At 37.7% G+C, this 25,458-nt stretch overlaps 7 protein-coding genes across 7 annotated transcripts, besides 1 other annotated feature; 6 read left to right on the top strand and 1 right to left on the bottom strand.

Annotated features, from left to right (window-relative positions):
- Window positions 1-462: 462 nt before the first annotated feature.
- On the bottom strand, window positions 463-1,266 carry BATDEDRAFT_26094 (uncharacterized protein; the record flags this gene model as incomplete). The annotated part of the gene is made up of 2 exons (XM_006680241.1): window positions 463-747; window positions 1,156-1,266. 2 exons carry the CDS (start codon window positions 1,264-1,266, stop codon window positions 463-465), a joined length of 396 nt encoding a protein of 131 aa, XP_006680304.1.
- A 2,331-nt stretch (window positions 1,267-3,597) lies between these two features.
- BATDEDRAFT_90236 (uncharacterized protein) lies at window positions 3,598-4,236 on the top strand (the record flags this gene model as incomplete). Its single annotated transcript, XM_006680460.1, has 3 exons — window positions 3,598-3,624; window positions 3,700-3,797; window positions 3,822-4,236. The coding sequence occupies 3 exons, from the start codon at window positions 3,598-3,600 to the stop codon at window positions 4,234-4,236; spliced, it is 540 nt and encodes a 179-aa protein (XP_006680523.1).
- Window positions 4,237-4,546: 310 nt separating this feature from the next.
- Window positions 4,547-5,451, top strand: BATDEDRAFT_90237 (uncharacterized protein; the record flags this gene model as incomplete). Its single annotated transcript, XM_006680459.1, has 4 exons — window positions 4,547-4,637; window positions 4,680-4,976; window positions 5,046-5,235; window positions 5,304-5,451. The coding sequence occupies 4 exons, from the start codon at window positions 4,547-4,549 to the stop codon at window positions 5,449-5,451; spliced, it is 726 nt and encodes a 241-aa protein (XP_006680522.1).
- A 1,238-nt stretch (window positions 5,452-6,689) lies between these two features.
- Window positions 6,690-7,859, top strand: BATDEDRAFT_90238 (uncharacterized protein; the record flags this gene model as incomplete). Its single annotated transcript, XM_006680458.1, has 1 exon — window positions 6,690-7,859. The coding sequence occupies one exon, from the start codon at window positions 6,690-6,692 to the stop codon at window positions 7,857-7,859; it is 1,170 nt and encodes a 389-aa protein (XP_006680521.1).
- Window positions 7,860-8,820: 961 nt separating this feature from the next.
- On the top strand, window positions 8,821-9,472 carry BATDEDRAFT_90239 (uncharacterized protein; the record flags this gene model as incomplete). The annotated part of the gene is made up of 2 exons (XM_006680457.1): window positions 8,821-9,008; window positions 9,382-9,472. The coding sequence occupies 2 exons, from the start codon at window positions 8,821-8,823 to the stop codon at window positions 9,470-9,472; spliced, it is 279 nt and encodes a 92-aa protein (XP_006680520.1).
- Window positions 9,473-10,640: 1,168 nt separating this feature from the next.
- Window positions 10,641-12,335, top strand: BATDEDRAFT_90240 (uncharacterized protein; the record flags this gene model as incomplete). The annotated part of the gene is made up of 2 exons (XM_006680456.1): window positions 10,641-10,744; window positions 10,913-12,335. The coding sequence occupies 2 exons, from the start codon at window positions 10,641-10,643 to the stop codon at window positions 12,333-12,335; spliced, it is 1,527 nt and encodes a 508-aa protein (XP_006680519.1).
- Window positions 12,336-15,636: 3,301 nt separating this feature from the next.
- BATDEDRAFT_90241 (uncharacterized protein) lies at window positions 15,637-16,344 on the top strand (the record flags this gene model as incomplete). Its single annotated transcript, XM_006680455.1, has 1 exon — window positions 15,637-16,344. The coding sequence occupies one exon, from the start codon at window positions 15,637-15,639 to the stop codon at window positions 16,342-16,344; it is 708 nt and encodes a 235-aa protein (XP_006680518.1).
- Window positions 16,345-24,718: 8,374 nt separating this feature from the next.
- Window positions 24,719-25,458: part of a sequence feature (Protein overlapping with rRNA (BATDEDRAFT_26090, EGF78786.1) was converted to a misc_feature.) that runs on past the window's edge.

The raw sequence follows: 25,458 nt of genomic DNA, 5'->3' as shown, positions 1-25,458 counted from the left end.
ATATTCCATTGACATACTACAGACTGACATTGAACGTCACATCACATTGTTTTTATTAATGAATATAGGTTTTTATTGTAAAAGTAAAACAAACTAAAAGATACGAGTCTTTCAATATGTATAATGTAATGTAATTTGCTGCTATACAAAAGATTGGTCAAAAGAGAGCTTGGACGATAATCAGGAAGTTGTCAATGAGTTGAATCAACAAAATAGATATGAGATTAATAAATAGTTTCAGAGTTATTTGAGAGGTTATTTTATTTGATCTTGGATAAATTAGGGAGTGTACAATGCAAGTACTAGTGCTTGCTTGTTAATGATTAAAGCTTAGAGATATCCTGCTTGGGTATTACAACAGATACACACTAATCATTTGAACTGTACGTAAACGGTCAATGTCTGATTGCTTTAACATCAGAAAGTTTAAATTTATTCAAAATCAAATTTATTGGCACATCATCAATCTGAATCTGCTTTCGGTTCTTGAAATTCTAAACCATGCCTTTTCATATACTTTTTCAATTCATTTCTGACACTGCGTACTCTATTCCTTGCAGCTACATACTCTTGTTTCAATCGGATTTCATCCTTTAGACTGTGTTTTGATTCGGGTATTTCTTTCCCTCTTGATAACGCCGACCATTGTTTTAATCCAATTTCTGCATAATTATGATATTCTTGGCGTTTTTTGTTTCGTATTTCTTTAGACAACTCGAGTCTTTTTCTCAAGCGATCAAAGGTTCTCTGATATTTTTCTTTCAATATAATCATTCGACTTGAACTAGTACTGGCAGAATCAGCTTCGTTCATTGGTTGTTGCTGGTCTTGGTTGGAAGTGCTTTGACTGGGTTGATCAATTGGGTTTTGTTGGTCTTGGTTGGAAGTGCTTGAATTGACCTCATCCGTTGAGTATTGCTGATTTCCTGGAATGTTTGAATGAATTATATCCATTATTTCTTGCCAGTCATCGTCGGGAATTTGTGGAATAGGCTCATTGGTTGGGACAGACACTTGGTTGAAAATGTCTGAACTGAGCTCATCAATTGGTTGCTGTTGGTCTTGGTTGGGTTTTTTTGAATGAATTATATCCATTATTTCTTGCCAGTCTTCGTCGGGAATTTGTGGATTAGGTTCATTGGTTGGGCCAGATACTTGACTGAAAGTGCCTGATGCTTGGAGTGAACCATCGTTACCAGCCGATATCAGTATTGCATTAGCGGTTGCTGCCACGCTCAGTACAAGTAAAATATCAACCAATTTCATCAGATTGGTCAATGGGTTTAAACTATTAATACAAAAACAGAGTGTCGAGACTGGTGTCGATTATAAAGCTGAACTCAATCGATTGTATTTGTATGTTTTATATAGCAAACCAACCCTAACCCTTTTAGGTTAACCAATGACACAGGGTTACTTGATTGCTTGTAGTGAGCAACTATCAAACTAGACAGTATGTTACTCCCTATTCATAATATCATATTGATTGATTTGATGATCATGTCGATTGAATTATGCTTTTGCGACCCTTTGATCAGGTATATTGAAAAGCACCCTCCAATAGTGTTGTTTAGCCGCAAACGCTTTGATTTACAGCCATATTCATGTAAAATGGATCACTTTTATATTCATTCTGCAGTGACTTTGATTTGAGATATACAATGGTTGCATGTTCGGTTGGTTGATGCTACACATTGACTGCATGTTCGATATACAACAATCATCACACGACACACAATCACCAAGTTTGAACCCACATTCATGTATTGTGTTTGACTGTCAATGTTGTCAATACAACTCTGTACACATGTGTTGTGTCCATCACCATCCAACTCAATATCACCATTTCAATCAATCTTGGTCAATGTTGATGATTTACACGCTAATTCATTATCCAATCTTGTCTGACATTATTATTGGCTTTAATCACGTTTGGTTTGTACAACTGCCATGATTTGTACTACCATTATCATCGTGTATCTGAACACCAAGTATTCCAATACATCAATAATACCACAGTGTAAACAGTAATACAGTTGATCAGTATTGTGGCAAGACTTTTCATTCAAGTTTGTATTTGGAAATACTCGATACTGAGCAAATGATCGATTCTGTTGTACAAACGGGTTCATTAGCAGTGAATGGGTAAACGACCAGACTGTTTACAATGCAATCAAACTAAATACATACAATACTGCCAATCTATGCAACAAACATGTATCAACCAAAATAACAGACGTTTCTAAAACCAACCCGTGATAAAGGACGGATTGGGCTGTCATATATATGGCTGCATATCTACCAAACAGATCCAGACCGTACCATTATGCATGATATTATCCTGTTGTGGCTCAGTTATATCCGCAACATTGTGTCTAGTACACATCCAACCCTCAACGTGCCAGAATAAATTGAAACCACTTGCCAATAGATTCATGGCGCTGTACTAGCGTATACGCTTGGTCTGATGGTGACTAGCTGTATGCCAAACATGAGAGCATCTAGCAACTAACCCTAGATGTTGTGCACATTTGGTGAATACAAGTACAGTTGGATGTCACGGATAGCAACAATCGACATGACAGTGGACACTATTGGACATGTACACTGCAATATGACTGTCAGCAACCATCACCATCAGTGTGTATCATGTGTTTAAAAAGTACTCGCATGCATTGGATTCAACACCACGTTTGTGATTGGGTTTGATTGGATTGTATTGGTGGTGTTGTTTTGCATATATCAGTAGATTGTGTGCTGATTTGAATGACATGATCATCCATTGTGGTTCATTTACACGATGACAATCTGATCTGTTGACACGGCCAGTTTGTTGAACGACCTGCCAATCTCCAATTCAATTATAGTACAATGTCACTCATTCGGTGTAGCGACGACAGATTGCCGAGATTGATGTTGATCATGTTGTGACACAATCATCAGTGTTTGATGTGTACAGTCTACATTAATCTAAAATGACTGTGCAGTCATACCAATGGAAAAGTCATGGTTTTGAAATACTGCAACAACAGACTGTTGGATGCTGTTGTGTCCGAGTGATCCAAAACATGACCAATTGAACAGTCAGTCAAATATTTGGTACACAGTGACAGTATATGCTGTGGTAATGGATTGTATATGTGATGATAACTATCCATGATCAGGGTAATGATCTGACACTACCTGATTATTAAATACATCACCGCAATTGGAAATATCAACACAGCATACTAGTGAAGTTGATTTTCCACCAACAACGATGCTTGTGTATTAATCCACCCTACAGTGTGATTCTGGGTTTGTTAACCCTACATGGTGTACTTGTGTTTTCTCAATACCCATTTGGGAACTGCCGATTGTCGCCCTTGAAGCTGCCGTCATTATAAAATGGCAGTCATGTATCAGATTCACGACACTTTCATCACACTACTCGATACAATGTTGATCACTCTAGAATGCGTTATACTTGCGTTACAGGCGGTTGCTGCAGTTTGACTTGCATTAGAATCACCTTTTGAAATTGACAGTCAATCAAACAATAGGCTATCAAAACGATCACCCGTTGTGTTGGGTGGTAGTATCATAAAATGCTACACAATGAGATCCAATGTTGATGGAGTCAATGTATGTATCATGTCATGCATTGTAGTTTGATATCAATTTGTACCACGTTTAATCAATCTCACTCGTTTAAAATAGTTGGATTTACGAGTTGATTCATCAGTTTTTGATATAGTGGTACCACTTCCTAGTTTAAGCAACGATGTAGGTTCGACTCCAGAAAGTATTTCAAGTGGGTAACCCGTTACTATAAAGTACAGAGGCGATGAGTATAATGGAATCAGTTCCACAGCCGTTGTGAAGATTTCGGGTACTAGGATAACTGGCATCAATCTACCAGTACTAGCAGTTGAAAAAAAGTCGGCAGGTCTGGTTGGTATTGGTGGAAACCCCGATCAAGGAGTATTTGGAATTGGCTACTCCTCGTTGTCAAAACATCATTCACAAACCACTGCAATGGATGCTTTGTACAACAATGATGTCATTCCCAATAACGAGATTAGTCTTCAATTGTGTCAGTATGACATGTTGCAGGAAAGTTTCATCAATATAGGAAACACGGATATAACTGCAAAATGCGGAACAGATGGAACAAGTGTTGCATGGGTAGACTCACCATCAAATGATCGCCATACTGTCTCTTGTTCATTGACGTATAGTGACATATTTATGTAGTATAAGTTTGAAGGAAGATCACAGAGATGTAAGATAAGAAGAAGGAATGAATCAGAATAGTCGTGATTATTTATTGATAAGAGAACTTTGTCTCTTATATATAGTAAGTAGTAACGGTGAATTAGTGACGGTATAAACGCCACTCCTAAGCTTCACCGTTAAGGGTTCCCAAGCGTTACAGTCATTGCATAGAGTGAGGCAACGGTCATCACCATATCTAAGCATTGTATAGCTTACTTGTTTATACACTGCTTGTTACTAGACCCCATCCTGACTGTCTGGGTCCTATTACAAATGTCATACATTACCAATGTCTAACACTGTCAACATCAAGAGTATACTAATCGATGGCAAACCAGTGGAGCTGCCCGAGAGATTTCAGCAAGTTGTGGAAAATGGACGTACTTTGTACTCATATCTACATACATGCTTTTTATACATAGTTTTGCCTGAAAAAGTCGTGGCTACGTTGATCAATGCTATTCTTGATAGTGGTGCGATCCTTGTCAAAAAAACTAAATCCGAACACAAGCACAAGCTCAGCGAAACAGAAATTAAAAAAATATTTTGGGAAAACCGTCTAATCCTCAAATCCAAACTTAGTATCGATTGGGGCAAGCTGCCGTCGTTTTCAATTACAATGTTTGCTCAAAACCCAGTAACTTATGACAATAGCAACTCCGTTGTAACAATCAAATTGGGTCCTAGAGACTATCTACAGAGATATGATTCTAAACATGGTAAATATCTGACAATTGTATGTAATATGTTGTTTGATTAACCTGACTAATATACATGTTGGATTATAGTTAGATTTACTGTAAAAGCTGGTTCAAATGACAAAGCAGCTCTTGGTATACCATTTATGACCCGACTTGGATTGACATTTGATCGACAAAATAAACGCATTGGGTTTGGTGCTGTATGTGGATGCGAAACTATGACTGATGGATATCCTACTATTTCAAACGGTGATCAAGTGCTCTGGTCATTACCACGGTAAGCTGCTTGATATTGATATTGATGTGTCAATTGATACTGATTATGAATTTGATGTATACTGTTAGATTGCCTGAACGACCAAGTACTTCAGGTTCAGATGGCACATTTATTCGCAAAAGGAAACCAACAACTACAACTGATCAAGTAGTCGTGCCTGAAAAAACTCACCACGCTGTCAACAGTCGCAAACAGACTCTCAATAAACTCGATTGAATACAATTCATTAATGACAAACTGCTACTATATGTATTTTTAATGTGGTGTGTCCATGTTTGATTGTGTGATATGTTCAAGCCGTGCATGTATTGTATCAGTCTAGTGTGTATCGTAGTTGTTTGATACACGATGGTCACGCATACTATTGTATTGGTAATACATGGTATTGATTGAATACACATCATGATCGCACAGCTCGATCACGATCCAATTGACATGAACAGTCGAGTCGTGTAGTTTGGGTTCAGCTTGACACATTTGTATTGCCAATCTCGGACAAAACATCAAAAGTGAATCAAGATCAACTGAAACAACCAACAGACTGGATCCAGTATGTGTAGTCACGCTGGGTTGCATATACTGATTACAGTAAACAACTTGAGTATCATTTTACTGGTTATGGTTATGGTGACATGCCAGTGTTTGATACATACAGCGTTACAATGATGGATCAGCAACAATGTGATGGAACTGGATGCGTAATACCAAAACCATGTCCAGAATACGTGATATAACGACAACTTGCAGCCATATTGATGTAAATGGACCACTAAATAACAGTGTTGGTGTGTGATAAACAGCTGCATTACTGACATGTGTCATGATTGTTGTTGAACTAGATCGTGATCGTATCTGTGATTCAGAATACAACAAATGTGCAGAGTTGTATTGATAACATTGACAGTCAAACACAATACATGAATGTGGATTCAAACTTGGTGATCGTACAATGTATGATTACTAAGAGTGCACAAAGTGTAGATTCAACACTATAGTCTGATTGTGTGTCATATGATGGTTGTTGTATATCAAACACGCAATGCAGTCAATGTGTAGTAGAAACCAACCGAATATGCAACCATTGTATATCCCAAATCAAAGTCATTGTATGATGAGTACAGTTGTAAATCAAAGCGTTTGCGGTTAAACGACACTCCTGAAGGGTGTGCTTTTCAATATACCTGATCAAAGGGTCGTAAAAGCATAATTTAATCAACATGATCATCAAATTGATCAAATTGATATTGTGAATAGGGAGCAGCATACTATCTAGTTTGATAATAAACCACTATAAGCAATCAAGTAACCCTGTATAGTCGGTTAATCTAAAAGGGTTAGGGTTGGTTTGCTATACAAAAACATACAAATACAATCGATTGAGTTCAGCTTTATAATCGACACCAGTCTCGACACTCTACTTTTGTATTAATCGTTTAAACTCATTGACCAATCTGATGAAATTGGTTGATATTTTACTTGTACTGAGTGCGGCAGCAACCACTAATGCAATATTGATACCGATTGATAACAATGGTTCACCACAAGCATCAAGCACTTCCAGTCAAGTGTCCAGCCCAACCAATGAACCTAATCCAGGCACTTCCGACGACTGGCAACGTATAATGGATGCAATTGATTTAAGCCTTTCGGACCAAGACTGGCAAGAAATAATTGATCCAATTGATTCAAACACCTCTAATGAAGACTGGAAACTCATAATGAATGAAATCGGTTTAAGCACTCCTGAAGACTGGCAAGAAATAATTGATGCAGTCAATTCAAAAAATTATGACCAAGACCAACAACAACTAATGGATGAATCCAGTCCAGACATTTTCGACCAAGACCAGCAACAATCAATGGGTCAACCCAGTCAAAGCACTTTTGACCAAGACCAACAACAACTAATGGATGAATCCAGTCCAGACATTTTCGACCAAGACCAGCAACAATCAATAGATGTAGCTAATTCGAGCACTTACAAAGAATACTGGAAACGATTATCTGATATAATTGATTCAAGCACTTCCAAACGAGGTCAAAAACGACCAATTGATGAACTGGGTCCAAGCACTTCCAAACGAGGTCGGAAACTCATAACCGATGAACCCATTCCAGACATTTCTAGCCAAACTTCTGGTTCAACCAGTGAGCCCAGTCCAAGCACCTTTAGCCAAGCGTCTGGTCCAACTAATGAACCCAGTCCAAGCACTTCTGACGAATATTGGAAACCATTATTTGATATAATTAATCCAAATATTCCCAGTCAAGATCAACAACAACCAATGAACGAAGGCGAGTCTGCCAATACTGTTACAAATCAAATAGCTGGGTTAAGCCGAAAATTTCAGAGAACCTTTGATGGTTTAAAGAAAAGATTTGTAGCGTCTAAAATAATACGAGACAAAAAACTCGAAGAATATCGTAAATACATGGCCCTTAAATTCGAACAATGGTCAGCGTTAGCAAGGGGAGAAGAAATATCAGAGTCAACGTACGATCCAGACGCTGAAAAGAAATTGAAACACGAGTATGAACAGGCAAGGAAAAGAGTACCCGATATCAGACATAAATTGAAAGCGTTTATCAGAAAGCATGGTTTGAGATTGGAAGAACCGAATTAAGATTGATGATGTGTCAATGAATTCAATTTTAAATAAATTTAAACTTTCTGATGTGTTGGTATTTGTCGAGTATTGTGAATGGATCAACAACCATATCATTGATTGTGTATTGTGTTGGGTATTACATCAACAGTTACTGGTTTGTTACATATACATCAATGACATGATAACAACCAGTGTTATTTGTAACTATCAGCCATACTTACAATCATTTGTCAGTTGCATGATACCACCAACTGACCATGTCGTGTATTGTACAACAAACGGAGCAATACACTTGTTCAAAATCTGTCACAAGCAAAATGTGTTTGTCATGTCACTGTCAATGTTGGAAATCACAACAGACAATGTTTGATTGAAGGATTTAACACCCCATTACAAAACATCATTGCCTTTTATCAAGAATATACTAAAACTAACCAATACGTTAATGTCTTGCAATATATTGTGTTTGACTACAATCACATCCATCATTGTGCAGTTGGTGATATTGCTGAATCAAGATATGAAAGTGATCCATCAAGTGGTTCAATTAAAACAAACACTGCAAACTATTCAATCAATGTTGGAAATTGTGTTGGAATACTGAATGGACAAACCTTTGAGTAAAATACAAGTCAATATACAGTAATGCTGTGTATACTATGTATACTGTGGTCAGTGGAAATCATTACTCGTATCCAATTTAAAATGATGATCAAATAATTCAGACTTGCAAGTATTATGAATTTGAACACATCCAAATTGCTGAAACGTTTGTTACTGAATCTAGAAACCCAGATCCAACAATGACAAATAAGCAGTGTCAAAACAGAAATCAATTGGATGCATTATCAACAATTAGTGAACCTGAAAACATACGACATATGACATATGACAGGACATTTCAAACAACTTGTTTTCTAGAGCAACTATAAATGCCATTCATTGACTCGATCAAAAACTACAACAATTACTTGCAATGCATCCAAATTTGGCATCAAAATTTGACATCCATATCCAGTTCAACAACAGAAAGCGTCAAACAAGTGGTATCATGATTACTATTCACAACAACAAGCAAATTGGACAACAGCGCTGTCGCAACTATTATGCTTTAAACTCGGAATCAGAAACGATGCAACTGAAAAAAGTACACAAAGTCGACGAGTATAGTTTATTGAATCATTCAACACCAATATCGTGTACTTGAAAATCAATGACATCAATTCCACCATCTACCAGAAACATGTTTGTTGCGGTGTGTTATTTGATGTGAATTTTGCACCAGTATGTTCATGTCTGATACAATTCATGGCTGTTATTGGACTTTGTACGACTGAACCATTGTTCAAATGTGATGATGTTTATGCCACTGTTGTAAATCGAATGGGTGCATATTGAAATACACGATATTGTTGTAATAGATTGTAGTATGTCTTGTATGCAAAGTACGACAATCTCTCGAGTTTGAATTCATTGTAAATATACACCAGAAATTCATCAAACTGAACCTTTTAGTATTTTTGCTTGTTTGAAATAGCTCCAGCAAACAAACAAGCGTTTCTGCAATGCACATTGTGTATGCTACACCAACAACATCATTGATGGTCAATACACACAAGTATTGTTGATGTACACTTTGAGTTCCAAGACTGTATTTTTTGTAGTGGGAAAGTCGTTGAAAAGTTGCACATTGAATTGAACTGTTTTGAGTTCCACTTTAAACTTTTGATTAGCAATCGGTTCATACTTTTGACAAGCTCATGTATGAATGATGGTTTATCAATGTTTTTATCAAGACACGGTAAATTGGTTCATGATCAATGATTTGAGTTGGTTTCAATGTTACTGCATTGATGACATTGAGTGTATCTGAAACAGCAACATCATCATTTGATTCGAGTTTCAAACGATAATTATTGACTGTGTTGGTCAAACTGCAGATTCACTGCTATTGGATTCAGACTCTGTAGCAAGACTTTCTGTGTGATGAAACAGCATCTGAAACTGCACCAATCGTTTGATTTCCAATAATATGAGCATCGTCCATAATAATATCATCAGCGGTTTGTGGTTCAGCATTTACCATTATACGAATCCAGTGAATATATTGATTATAGGTTTGTAAACAGAGGCTACAAGCCAGCAGTGACATCATTTGCAGACTTTTGGTTTTGAAAGCATTCATAATTTCTGATATGTTACTATCATACAGCAAGGCACATTGCAGTTGCTCACTTTGTCGACTTTTATTGGCAACCTATTATGTACCAGCCACAAATCTGATATTGCAGACTTGTAGATGCTTAAAAATGGGTTTTCAAATTGACTTTTGAATTTGAGGATCGTGGACATATGATGGCATATTGATGGTTGTCATTATTGTCAAGTGTGTTGCAGTTGATTGAAGATGTGATGGAATGAATCAATATTTGATTGTGTTGTTTATTAACAAGTGAGTGAGTGTGTTTATAAAATGGAAGAAACCAAGAAAGTCATGTGAATTCCAGTTCAAACGTCATTGTTGATGGTTTTTGATTGTTAAACTATTCAGAAATGTCTCACATTCACACACTACTAATGTCTCACACAATGCAAGTCAACACTCTCACACTAGTAATGTCTCACATTAATGAGACATTAATTCTGGTGTAAATTTGACTAATTTCCAAATATTTAAATCGTGTGAATTGTCTTGAAATATCCCAAAATTTTGTTATTTTGACTCGATTAAAAAGTCGATTTTTGTTTTACAATTTGACAAATAAATTGCTTTTTTACTCTTTTTCTTTTCATAAAATGCCAAAACGATTCCTCAATGTTGAATATGGCACTATTTCTACTGAAATCAATGTGACTGACTTTGAAGACCCGAGTGACGTTCAGGATGCTATCAAGGCAGAGTATGGTCCTGTTATGGCTGACATTGATGCTCCTCAACTCCAACTATACACCAACACCAACAAGGACCAACTAATCAACACCTGGGCTTTATTCAGCTCTCTTCCTCAATAATACTTTACTCAAGGAGGCTCCTGTGTTGTTATTGGTTGTTTACCACTACCTCCAAGACAACCTACTCAAACTTACCTAGGTCCAACATCTGCAGCAGCCTCAACCGCACTACTGGATTTTTGGACTGCTTTCACAAACTACCCTAACCCTCTTGAAGGAAACACTGTTGTCCAACTTCCAACAGACATATTCATTCTTGGAAACCATTCAATCGGATCATCCATTTACATCCGTCCTTGTTATCCTAAACTTTTTGAAAAATCACTATCTATTGTGCAATCTGCTGATATATGTCATTTGATCATCCTTGGAAATCCTGGAATTGGCAAGACATATTTTGGTTACTTTTTGCTGTTGCATCTTGCTCGCTCTGGTGCTACAGTCGTGTATGAGAGTGGAGCCGATCAAAAAAGATATCTGCTTACTCCCAATGGTGTACTCGAAGGAGGAAAGGATGCTTTTTGGAAAATCTTGGATTCCTCGTCAAAATTCTACATTGTTGATGGCTCGGCACCTGTTGATGTTGATGCCAAGACCATTCTTGTTACTTCACCTCGTTGGGAAATTTGGCATCGGTTTTCCAAGGGGTCCTGCGACATTCGGTATATGCCAGTGTGGTCAAAAGAAGAATTGCATTCCTGTCGCTCAATGCTGTTTCCTACAGTCCCACAAGAATTGGTTGAAAGTCTGTATTTGAAGTGGGGAGGAATTGCTCGTTATGTTCTTAAATATGCATTGGTAAAAGAACAACAGGATTTTCTCGTCAAAGCTTTAAATATTTCCAATATCGATTCAGTTGTCAAGTCTTTTGGTAAATATGGTGAAAACCTAGACGCTTCAAGTTGTTTGATTCATATATCAGTCAAGGATGGCTTCCACAGTGGTCCTTATCAGTTTGCTTCTGACTATATGGTTGATGAAATTTACAACCGTGTCTATGCCAGAGACCGAGATCATCTTATCAGATTCGTTTCTGTCACTCGAGAAATTGGTGAAACTGGTCAACTTAATAGGGTATTATTTGAAAAGCACGCTCATACAGTCATCGCTAAAGGTGGTTCATTCAAGATTCGTGATTTACGTACCAAGCTGGAGTCTACACTTCAACTGCCAATGGATCTTACTACTTTGTTATTCTCCAACAATTCTCAAGTTCAAAACGCAACGAATTGCTATTTCCGTCCCATTAGCAATACTTTTGAATCTGTTGATTCGTTCATCAAGCCAAATCTACTTTTCCAAATGACCGGTGCCAAAGATCATCCTTGCAAACAGACTGGGCTTTGTGATGTTTTGGAAATACTTGGTAATCCGTCAAAACCAGAACTGTATTGTGTTGTACCTCCTGATCGTTTTGCCTGTTTTACACACCAAAGCTACCACGGAACAGATGGTCAAGTGTTGTCACAAAACGATACTATTGCGAGTGTTGAGAAGTTGACTCGATTTGTTTTGACGTTTGAACCATCTCATCAATAAGGTATGTAGATTATAATCAATGATATTTATTGGCCGCATAACGCTAATCCTAACTCTGTTTCTTGACCTCGTTCTACACAATACACGGCGTTTGATTTCTTAAAGGTGAATAATATCGTATGGGTTCCATCGGACAACAAACCTCACTTTGTGGAAATGACCACTTTCATTGTCAGGAACTTCCCAGTCGTGTAATTTAATCGCTTTGGTTTTGAAACCTATAGTTTCTTGTAAATAATTGCAGATCCCAAGACTGTTTTTCACCATACAGTTTTGAAACTAATATTTTGATTCAAGAACAAACTGCGTTTTCCTTTTTCTTTTGCAAATAAAAGTTGTTTTGTTGCTTACAATTATGGTCAATCAATTGACTGCCAAACCGTACAACAGTTTTGCTGACATTGGATTTGTCCGATCAATAGTCTTGGGTTTCAAACTTGAATCAAACTCCCAGCTGACAAAACACTGCAGGGATTGTTACAAGCACAAAAGCAGCTGTTTCAAGAGATGTTGGTATGATACAAGGAGTACCAGAAAGTATACTCTTACAAAGAATTGTTTGCAACTGAATTGAATCAAATAGCCATACGTGATAAACAGCGGGTTGATTGTGGCTTTATTTCCAATCAATGGTATTGACAAAACCAACCAGGGATGAGCCAGGATCAAGAGTTGGAGGCTAGACACAATTATGAGTAGAATATGCTAGAGTATCAAAAAGATGATCAAAGAAAGCGTGAAATTCAACAGATCAGCAATGATGTCCAAATGCATAGTGTAATCAAGCAAATTTGAATCCATTTTGGCATTGCAAGACACAATATCACATTTGGAAGAGTTGATTGGAAATATAAAGACTTGTACTCGATAAACACGGACTTGTCAGTAGTTTGATTTTATACTCTATCATTCTTACAACAAGATCCAGCTAAACCCAGTCTGTGTACATTAACACTTAGTACTGGTTAAAAAACTACCCATTGTATCCAATTTGAGGCATCAAGTATGAGTCTGGCACAAATAGCTCGTATTTATTATGAATTACAAGCAAAGCTATTGACTATTCTACCCTAATACTTTTGACTTGAATTCCTTTCTGCGAATAATTTATGTTTTGACAACTTTGTACATGATTTAGCAGTAAGTGTCGGTTAAAAAACTGTTATCATCGGGTGTTCTATCTATACTACTTTCAATCGATCGAATGTCAATATGTTTGTACAACAGTTTGGTACAACCGATTGTCCATGGATTATTATCACACGAGTCAATGCTGACCTGATTTGCGATATTCAGTGTTGTTGGAATATCAGCACAACATCAACACCAAACATCAGATCGACACTGCACGTTGATGTTGATGAATGCAACATGAATATTGAAACAATGCATCATAATGCGTACAAGTCGCAGATTGCAGTTCAAACTCAATGCAAAGTGCACATTGTTACAGTTTGGTCATGAACAAAGCGATACGCACAATGTGCAGTTCATGTCTACGACTCGACTGATTGGCAGACAACGACCATTTGCATTGTTGAACAGTAAACTGAACAGTAAATGACCATCAAACGCATGGCTTGGTATCGACATTCAAGCAATCACCATGATTGTAATATTTGCAAGTTGTCCACAAGTTGTTTACAAACGACCATCAATTGACAATGGCATGCATGTGCATGTGTATGGTTGACTATACAATACACTACATGAACCAATATTGCTGACTGAATACAGGTCACAACTGCGAGTATCCATGTGGTAATGGACTGACATTGGTGTTGATATTGAATTGATTGACTAATCGATCATCATCAATTGCATCAGTGATTGGTATATGCAACTGATATACACCATGTCCAAGTCTGATACATGTTGATACATGCGTGTCAATCAGCAATGCATATTTGTGGCCATTACAGTCGAATGTGAGTCGAGTCGATCACTAAACCAACGAATCAATGATTGCATTCTAAATGTAGTGCGATTTGATGCGACATGACAATATATTGTCCAGCAGGTTCAACATACACAACACCGATATCCAATACATTACACATGAATACACTGCATATACAAGCAGTAGCAATGACCAATCCAAACCAACAGTGGCAGAGTTACTCATCAAAATATACTCGATTATCAGTCGAATCTGTATATATCAACCAGTTGCAACACGTCATAATCAATGTGGATTGTATTGTTCACCAATCGATCATGACAGCTAATCCAATACCAATCATGTAGTCAATACAATCACCAACATATCCATGACTGTTGACTTGTGGTTACAACTCGTCAATTGCATCCAATGTTACAGGTGATGCACATCTGATTACTGCAAATCAACAACTTGTCAATCATATCATAGTGTGCATTGCCAACAACCCATGCAATTACAAATCAATGTATACGTGATCAACGTTTGATATTTGATGGTGATGAACCAACCATGATCGATTGTATCATACAACTAATACAGTTGCACTGTCTGGTATTGATGATCAACCCAGTCATGTCAAACAGTAACTAATGTGTGTATATCGAGTTTGTGTTGCATGGACACATCAAGGTGTTTGATAACGAGTCCAACGTGATGATACAAACCTGGCATTATATGAATATCCAAGTTGATGAATCAAGTCGAGGTTTGCAAAGTGTCGATATGTCAGGTCAACCAAACAAGTCAGTCAACCATTATATTGTGACTAGTGATGACACGGTTTGAATATCAACAAGTTGAACAGTCGACAATATTGGATGATTGTGATTTGGTCAAACCGCAGCACTTGCATATCACTGAGTCGGTTTGATGTGTGTGGTGTAAGCAGTATGCATAAACTCGTTGATATCATGGACTATAACCAATATACATCACATATACAGTGGTAAACATCAACGTGTGGTGTGTCCAGTGATCGTATATTGGTCGATTGGTGCAATATGATCATGTCACATACTATTGTATTGGTGACAAATGGTCGTATAGATGACTGAATTATCATATACAAGTCATTGGTATTCTTGTCGCATTATGGTGCCATTACACAGTATTTCTACACAAATCACACCCTGATGCTACGCTTCCAATTTCAATAAGCAATTATATAAAGAAAGAGTCTTTCAAAGTCATTTCAACATTGACAACAAATCAATACCAACCCTGATAGTAACACAAATCCCTTAGGACGGTCATCCAAGAAATATGCTTTTAATATCATTTATTCAATAATGGATATAAATATAGTTCAAAAACTGGCTCGTTGAATGACATTTACAACTTGCGCAACCAACCACCAAAATGAAATTCTCAATTGCCGTACTGTCATCAATCCTTGCTGTCTGTTCGGTCACAGTTGCCAATCCAGTTGATCCCAGTTCGACCATGAGTGCTGAAGTCAGCACTGCGACAGTTTCTCCCAGTGCAACTGAAACTGCAAGTGCTAAAGCTAGCATCTTGAACACTTTTAGTAGGTTTGATTATCCGAAAAAATTAAAATCATATAATGAGTTTGGCAAGTATTGCTATTCAATTGGCTTGGAGGGAGTATTCATGATCGAAGAACACGCAACACTTTCAGTTAAAATCGACAAAATAGAGAAAGATATTCACAATGTAGATGCTCGGATCAAGGCTCAAAAAAACTTGCTGTATAATCTGGAGCAAGATTTTAACTTTTTAAATAGAGCCTCGGGTCAAGGATCAGTAGACCTCGACCTTGAAGCTAATATTAGAACCCAGCGTGAGTTTCTTGATGAACTCCAAGAGATTCTCCAAAAAATTCTTGATGGATATCGGATTAGGCTTAAAAAAGATTCTGAGCAAGAATTGGAGCTTAAACATTACTTTGAGCATCACCATAAGTTTGAGGTGACAGATTCTGACGATAATATAAACCTGGAATCGTATCACTCGTACAAGAGTTGTTTTGACTTTTTCTACAGTTACTTTTCAAGTGTATTTTCACGGGTTGAGCAGGATGCTCAGCAGCAAGCTTTACAACCATAGACCCGTCACGATGTTGGAGTTGAGTGAACCATCACAGTTCCATCCAGTATATGTTGTAATGCAGCGTGTATTGCATGTTGGTTTAATTGTCATGTGTCATGCATCCAATGTCATTCATTTAATAAACATCGTGTATTGTCAAACAATAGTGTATTATAGTAATGGTTTGATCATATTGCACCAATCAACTACTATGTGCTGTCATGACTGATCATTCGGTGTGCTACACATATTGGATGCATGCAACTCCATGACTGTCAACTCCTTGTTGTTGAAATGGGTTCAGATCACCATCAGCTCACTCACTCGTTGCACCGATACGATTGCATGATCAACCTGACACCAACCAAACCACACTCGAATATATATGTTCCAGTCATGTGCATGGTGTATCGATTGTCAACTCACAATGTCAACTCCAACACATTCCACCATGATTATGGTCACATCACACCATGTTGATGTATGTCGATCGTATCACATTGCAACCAGTTATCATCCAATGACTGCAATGCAATACCGTGCATGTATTGTGACTGATACGCTGTGCACCATCAGCCAGTGTGCAGCTGTCACTCGATATATCGACTCTGATATGCAACAACATGCTGTGTTTACCATGATCAGGTTTTTGATCAATCTTGGACTCATGATACATGATTTGCCATGTTGGATCGTGTGGATGTGTCATGGACTGCAATTTAGTTGCAGACACACATATGTTTGACATTGACCGATGCATACTGTGCAACGACTGATCAGTGCGGGTGTAATTGCACACTTGGTGGTATTGTGCATTATGGTTGTTTGACAATGGATGAATGCTGGATTGGTCGGTTATATGCAACCCATTTGAATCGACCTATTTGGACAATCACTCGATGTAACTGACAACAATGTGTATGCATGGCTGTTGGATCAGTCGAGTTTGTGCTGATATCGCCATACATGAGTTGGTCAACAAACTTGTAGCACTGCCAAAATACACTCGTATGGTTTGCTTGTATGAGATAATCTTGTGGTTTAACACCCAAGTTTATTTTACAGTCGTATTCACGTAAAATCAAATACTTTTCTGTATTGATCTTGTAATGATTGTCTTGGAATAAACAATCGTTACATATTCATTGTTGTTGTTGTTGGAAATGGATTTGTTTTATTGAAGCTACAAGTTGTTTGGTGTCTGGAATGGCTCAGCACACACAGTCATTCCAAACACCAAAGTAATTGTCAGCAGGGTTCAAGAATGGACAGTATGATGCTGTATAGTGTAGTTCCAAACATTGCGCTGTTTGTTGAATGGTTGGTAAACCATGTCTAATTAGAGTTGTTTTGTGGAATGGAATGTTGTCTAGAATAAAGTGACCGTTTGGAAATGTTTGGGAATGTTGCATGTCATTGTTTAACAAGTTAATATTACAGCATTCACTGCTGCCTTGATCAATCTCTCAACACATTGATTGTCATATGAAACACACACTATTAGACTATAGTTTTGAACTGAAATGTTGTTTTTGGACTGTACTCTTTCACCTCTGTTTGTATAGCCATACATTGTACAATCACCAAGTTTAAACCCCAACTCGTCCATTGCAATCCAAATATTTGATTCTATTGTGCGAATGTTTTCAATACTTGACAAACTCTTTCTTGCCAATTCATCAGTCGCTTACAAGAGTGAGCTTTCTGTATGTGTTGTTCCATTTCAAGATGCTTGAAATAGTTGACTGACAAATGTGTGCCTGGTAAAAGTCCATTCGAGCACTACCAACATCACTTTGTCCGAGTGTTGGTGACTTTACGAGGTTGTCACATATCCACTTTGCAATGTCTTGTTTGAGTCCAGAGTCTGATAATGACAAATATACAGTGTACAGAGTGGAAAGAGTGGAAACACTAACACTTTTAGTCAAGTTCAGAATGTCTTGACTACAAACTGAAACCCAAGACTTTGGCATGACAGAATCTCAAACAGCAGCAATGAAATGACCCAGAACTATACAGCATAACGTCTGTGACAAGAACAATTGTTTTACCACTCGACATAGTTGTTTTGGTTCCAGAACTAAAAGATATGATGGTTATGGTTGAACAAGTGACTAGATCTGTCAAATATCACAGATTTGAACACTTATAGTCGAGGCACTCATCTTCAGAGTTCAATCAGCTTGACTCTGTATTTCTGACGTTGATAGTTTGTTGTATAACAACTTGATACAACAATAACATATCAGAGCTTACTCGACCAACCAACGCACACTGGAGTGTACAACAAACCATTGTGTAGTGGCATTCAGGTCATGTCTTTTACCACAGTCACCTCAATAACTGGTCAAGGTTTCAAATGCCACAGTGTTTGATATACACCAATACCCAACACTCTGTTGAACCATGCTACTGTGAATTTCGCAAAGCGTTTAGAACGCCATGTGGAATGGAAACTAGACTTCAATTTCCATCAATATCAAAACACCAATCGACAATTTGGAACCACTTTCAACGTCGGTTTGACACATTGTTTACAAATGCAATATCGCAAATTGTACAAGAACATACGCAGTTTGTTGACATGTTCCATGCGACTTCAGACCACAACTACCAACAGTCGAAAACCTAATAGCAAATACACATTATGAGCAACAAGACCATTGACACACAACACATACCTTGGAATTATGAACAAGATGCTTATAGATATTGAAAACACCAAGAAACAACTAGATGAACTCGATACTCGACAATCACCACATACATACAATGTTGCACCAATTTGTTGATTCCAACATCACCACATAATGTTGGACAATACAGCATGTCAATGGTGCATCAATGACACATGAACAGACGCTAAACATCAGTCAATATACATGTCAAAATACACCACAATTAGTCGAGTTTCAAATGGTCACATACAACACATTCAACACGAATTATAAATGTCTGCAAACCGTGCATATGCATGCTCAATCGATGGTGATATACCATATACACAATCAGTTTAAATATGGCTGGGAAATAACTGCTATTGATCAAGCTATATGCGTTCAAAGTGGACCATTTGCATCATCACAATCGCGTACTAAATGGTCGATTTCACAACCAATACACAAGCCTGTGCTGATATGGTGACATGACAATACTTGTATACACTTGGTATTGTATCATGTGCAATTTCAATACAATCCATGCATGTTTGATAACACAATAATTGAATAGCTGACGTTTTGTAGGTTGGATATTATAGTCGATGTTTGACGTGTCAATAACTCGGTCTACAGTGGTCGTACAATGTCAGGGACAACTGCAATGTATGGCACACATATAGTCATGTATTGTGTATATGATTACGTCGTCGTTGGTGCAATATATCAATGTGTATCATGACCATCAAGTGCATGTCCGAAAGTGTCGTTTTGACGTGTTTGATGTCGTATATCTTGACCAATACTGACACTAGTTGCATGAAACTGCTACAGTATATAGATATTGCATTGGTATGTATGATGCATGCATGTATTGCCATGAAATTACAAAAAAATATACAATTTATACTTACCACTAGTATTTGACATGATACCAAAATTGGATATATTTTGACCAATAGTGACACTGCATGTATGCGATTGATACTGAACATGAGTATACATGCATACTATATACTGGACATGCATCAGGCCATATCGTCAATTAAATTGGAAACATGTTATAATCACGACTGTCGACTGAATTGGACGCAACTGGAACACATTCAAAACATACGATATTGCACTATAGTTTGGACTGTATACACATCATATATTCATGTTACAATGGCCGATACATTCATTTGATTACAATACATATCGATGACTGGCATATTTACTAACGATTGATTGTGTAATGTATGAATATCAAATGCATTGTATAGTTTAATTGACTGGCTGTTTGACCTGCATTTCAACTAGTATTTAGACTAGTATTCTGACCGGTATTTGACAATTGTTTAAACCACATATTGACCAGTTGTCTGACTAGTATTTAGACTGTTATTCTGACGAGTATTTGACGAGTATTTTAACTAGTATTTGACCTGAATTCTGACCAGTTGTTTGATTAGTTTAGCCTGCATTTCAACCTGCATTCTGACCAGTATTTGACGATTATTTAACGATTGTCTAAACCTGCATTCTGACTAGTTGTTTGACTGTTATTCTGACCTGTATTTGACGAGTATTTTGACCTGCATCTGACCTGCATTTGACGAGTGTATTTGACAAGTGTTTGATTAGTTTAGCCTACATTTCAACCTGCATTCTGACCAGTATTTGACGATTGTTTAACGATTGTCTAAACCTGCATTCTGACCAGTTGTTTGACTGTTATTCTGACTTGTATTTGACGAGTATTTTGACGAGTATTTGACCTGCATTTGTCGAGTATTTGACGAGTATTTGACCTGCATTTGACGAGTATTTGACGAGTGTTTGATTAGTTTAACCAGTATTTCAACCTGCATTCTGACCAGTATTTGACGATTGTCCAGACCTGCATTCTGACTAGTTGTTTGACTGTTATTCTGACCTGTATTTGATCCTATTTGACGAGTATTTTGACTAGTATTTGACCAGTGTTTGACGAGTGTATTTTGACTAGTTTAGCCTGCATTTCAACCTGTTGTTTGATTAGTTTAGTCTGCATTCTGACCAGTATTCTGACGATTGTTTGACGATTGTCCAAACCTGCATTCTGACTAGTTGTTGGACCTGTATTTGACCAGTTGTTTGACCAATTGTTTGTAAAAAACTACAGTCGTTCATACTCGAATACATGGTCAGTGGCTCAACCAATACTACAGTCACACATACTACAGCTTGATGACAATGACAGTAACACTGTTACGACGACTGTTTCAAGTTTGTGTAAAACTACAGCCAACAAAAATAGGGATTCGGACAAAACTGCATTGACTGGTGTGTGTCGAGTATGTCGATTCAACCAACACATGGCAACACTACTGCGTCTCTGGTTATACAACAGCATACACATGGCCATGTATGACGACTGTCAAACTGTATGCAACAATCGAGTGTTCAAGTGTTGGGTAAAGTCGAATAACGACCAGAATTACACGATTTAATAAACTCGATTGTACACTGTCAGGCTACAAACCTTGATCGTTTTTACAGTTATTGATAGTTATTGATGGTCATTGACAGTTATTGATAGTCACTAGTAGTTATTGATAGTCATTGATAGTCACTGTCCAACAACACAGTCACAATAATATATTTACGACTATAATCATGCCTGATTTGGAGCGTTTTGTTGGCATATATTATGGTCTATTACACAACCAATACATGATATCATGCCAGTTTGATGCCATGACAATACATGTATACACTTGATATTGTATCATGTCCAGTTTCAATGCAATCCATGCATGTTTGTTGGCACAACACTGTAATATATGATGGTTTTCTTGACGACATGCTGGGACAGTATGAGCTAGTCGATAATATGTTAATAACTTGGTCAGTAGTGGTCGTACAGTGTCAATGTCAACTGATATCGAATCAGAACGATATACTACATGTATTTTTGACGCATTTGCATACATGATAAATTGTTGATTGACTGATAGACACGATACTAGATTAAAATAACAAGTAGAGCTCGTCGTTTCAAACCAATTGCAAACTAAAAACTTTAATATCGACTATGACCACAAAAGTCGATCAAATGACTTGGTATGCACCACATATATGTAATTATGTGTTGCGGATCGAATTATGATGTCACTGACGCACTATGGTCAATATCTGACATGGAATGGGTCGACCAAAGTCCGAAAATGACGTTTTGACGTGTTTGATGTCGTATATCGTCGTCAATAGTGACACTAGTTGCATGAAACTGCTACAGTATATGCACATGGCATTGGTATGTACAATGCATGCATGTGTTGACATGCGATACATGTAAAAAATACAACTTGCACATAGCACGAATATTTGACATGAAACTGGAAATGCGTGTATCTCGATGAATAATGACACTACATGCATGCGATTGATACTGGACATGTATGTATATACATACTATATATTGGACATGCATCATGGCATGTTGTCAACTAAACTAACAACATGTTATAGTCACGACTGTCGACCGAATTGGACACGTCGGTATACACTCAAAACACGACTTATTGCGCTGTGGTTTGGACTGTATACATATCATGTATATATATTACAATGGTCAATATATCAATACGATAGCATCAATATTGACAAAGTTGGATATATTGTCCGAATATCAGACATGGTATCCTGTCCGAATGTCCGGATAATATCAAACACGAGTGGTTAGTATGACGTTTGGAGTGTCCGAATGCGGATATATTAATGCAGCGGTCAATTATGGTGATGATCAGCATACGTATGCAACGGATTACGGCTCAATTGCCGGGTTTTTTTGTACGAATATTGGGTGGTGATGCAAATGCAGCCATATGCCTATACAGTACTGCATTGGTTGACTCGATGACATGTATATACACATTACAATATGGTTACAATATGGTAACAATACAGAGTTACAATGGCTGTTGTATAGGGTCAAAATAAACGGTTGAATAGTATTGAAATACGACACAAAATCATGCAAAAAAACAACGCATTGTGGGGTAATGACACACTCATGATACACTGTATGATGGTGGTCGGATCACTGTGATATTGGACAGTAACATGCATACATGTTGTATACACAACCAGTTGAAATATGGATACAATCCGAGTGTTACTGATGGGACTACAAATGATTGCAATAAAATTGTAATGATCAAGCGTAATTGAACATGTACAAAACGCACGTCCCACACATGGACAACACACTGCAATTCAATGGCACAGTACATGATGACGATGCAAGCGATATGTAAGTATATGTATATGGATATGGAGGTACGATGATTGCGGATACAATGGTGTACAGATCAACAGTGAATGGAGCACAAACAACAATGGAGCATGGACATTATAATGCGTACAAAAAGATGATCACTACAGCAACACACACTAGATACAGTTTTGATGACAGGATGGTAATACAGCAATCAAACCGGCAGTATGCGATACAGTATAACGTATAGCATTGTATAAAGTGATGATGAATGGCCATTGATTGATATTGGTGACGAATACAGACAGGAATGTATGGTCATGGCACGACGATAATTGACATGTAAAACGGCCAAGTAATATTAAATTGCCGAGACGTTACCAAAGCAATGTTTTTCAACAAACCATTTGGCATAATCAGAAAAATAACGAGACTTAAACAGGGTCATTTATTCAGTGTGGAAGGATCCAAGAACCGGATATCTGTGAGAGCACAACCCGATGAAATAACTCGGCGGGCAGAACAGATCGGTGCAGCACACATTGATAGGCTTTTGATAGCTAGCCAATTGTAATTATCACTTGGAACGTCCCCGCCGTATTTGTTGATATGGAGGGAGCAGCGTTTGTCGGAGCAATCCGTCGGGTAATTATTAATTGGTGCTCATTGATGGGTTAGCACTATGTGGTTTTTGGTTTCCACCCCGAAGCTATGCACAATGGTAGATTTGGGTGACTCGGAATATAATGGCTAAATTATAGTGATGATAATGGCACTACTGACAGCGATGACAGTATTCGGCACGACCATATCTGTTACTATAATGCTTTTTGATATGAATCAGCAGTTTTTTAAACGGCATATTGGGCCCGACAGGGTGATTTGATGACCTACACAACCGAGATTAGCACGGAATGCGTGAAGCAAAACCGAATTGATTAGGAAGTGTACAGAACCAGATGAACCAATGGCTTGAAAAAGCAAATGTTGATGTTTAGGATGTGATGTGGTTGCAATATTTGGATTTTTGGGATTTTGATTTTTGGATTTTCGAATTTGGATTTGGATTTCCAGATTTTTTGATCTTGATTTGGATATGCAATTACTACAATGTGGATACCGTGAATGTGTATTGAACAGTTGGACAAGATGGATTGGGACAACTAGCGAGGTTTAAATCTTAGTAGTACCAATTATTATATATGGAGTAATGATTTGACTGGGCCAATTTGGATTTGGATTAGATTTGTGGATTTTGAATTTTCGGATTTTCGGATTCGGATTCATAATTTTAAATTGAATTTGATTTGGATTTGGATTGTATTTGGATTGGGTTTAAATTTGATTCTAATTGAATTTGATTCAATACCAAATAGCTTGGTACAATGATTACAGTGCACACCATATATGATGATTACCGCGAAAAATACCAGCGCAATTGTTTTAAACCAGTGGGTTCCATGTAGGAACCAACCGATTCAACTGAACACTACACAAATGGGGTAAACACATGGTAGACACATGACGAATAAACATTAATGTAAGCGATTTTGAGTGATTGGAACAAAAGGTGATGTGCACGACGTAAACAAGACGGCAAAGCAACACAAGAACCGTGATGATCAAGGGGAAAATGGTATTCGAAACACAATGTTGGTGTTGATATGTTGAACGAGGGACTGCGACAGTGGAGTATTGTCATTTGATGACAAATGTCCACTTGGGAATGATACAATTGGGTATTGTTTCCACAAACGGGCAAGCCAAACATGGTAACATAATATGGTAACATGGTTGGTGAGTTGCGTTTGGAATGGACGGCGTTGTTGTACTTGGTACAGTGACAATGTCCACTTGGGAATGATACAATTGGGTATCGTTTCCTCAGACGCGGCAAGCCAAACATGGTAACATGGTTGGTGAGTTGGGTTTGGAATGGACCCCACTTGATGTGGGAGTCTGACCATGCCATGGCATGTGCATTATTGCATATAACATGGTATGGTACCGGTTTCGTCACCGGGGACTTGGTCAGATAATGACCGAGACCAAACAGACGCCGTACCGCGAGGTATGTGTCGAGGGGGAGTGGGATGGATGGGGAAGTGGGAAATGTCCGAGGATGATGTCCAAAGACACGGTGTCCAAGGACCATGTCCGAAGATACAGTGTCCGAAGGCCACGTCCCAAGGACTGGAGGATCGGAGGGAGGACCATGTCCAAATGGAC

The sequence above is a fragment of the Batrachochytrium dendrobatidis genome, assembly GCF_000203795.2.
Source record: "Batrachochytrium dendrobatidis JAM81 unplaced genomic scaffold BATDEscaffold_9, whole genome shotgun sequence".
NCBI classification, from domain to species: Eukaryota; Fungi; Chytridiomycota; class Chytridiomycetes; order Rhizophydiales; genus Batrachochytrium; species Batrachochytrium dendrobatidis.
This window is presented reverse-complemented; position numbering and strand designations above follow the sequence as displayed.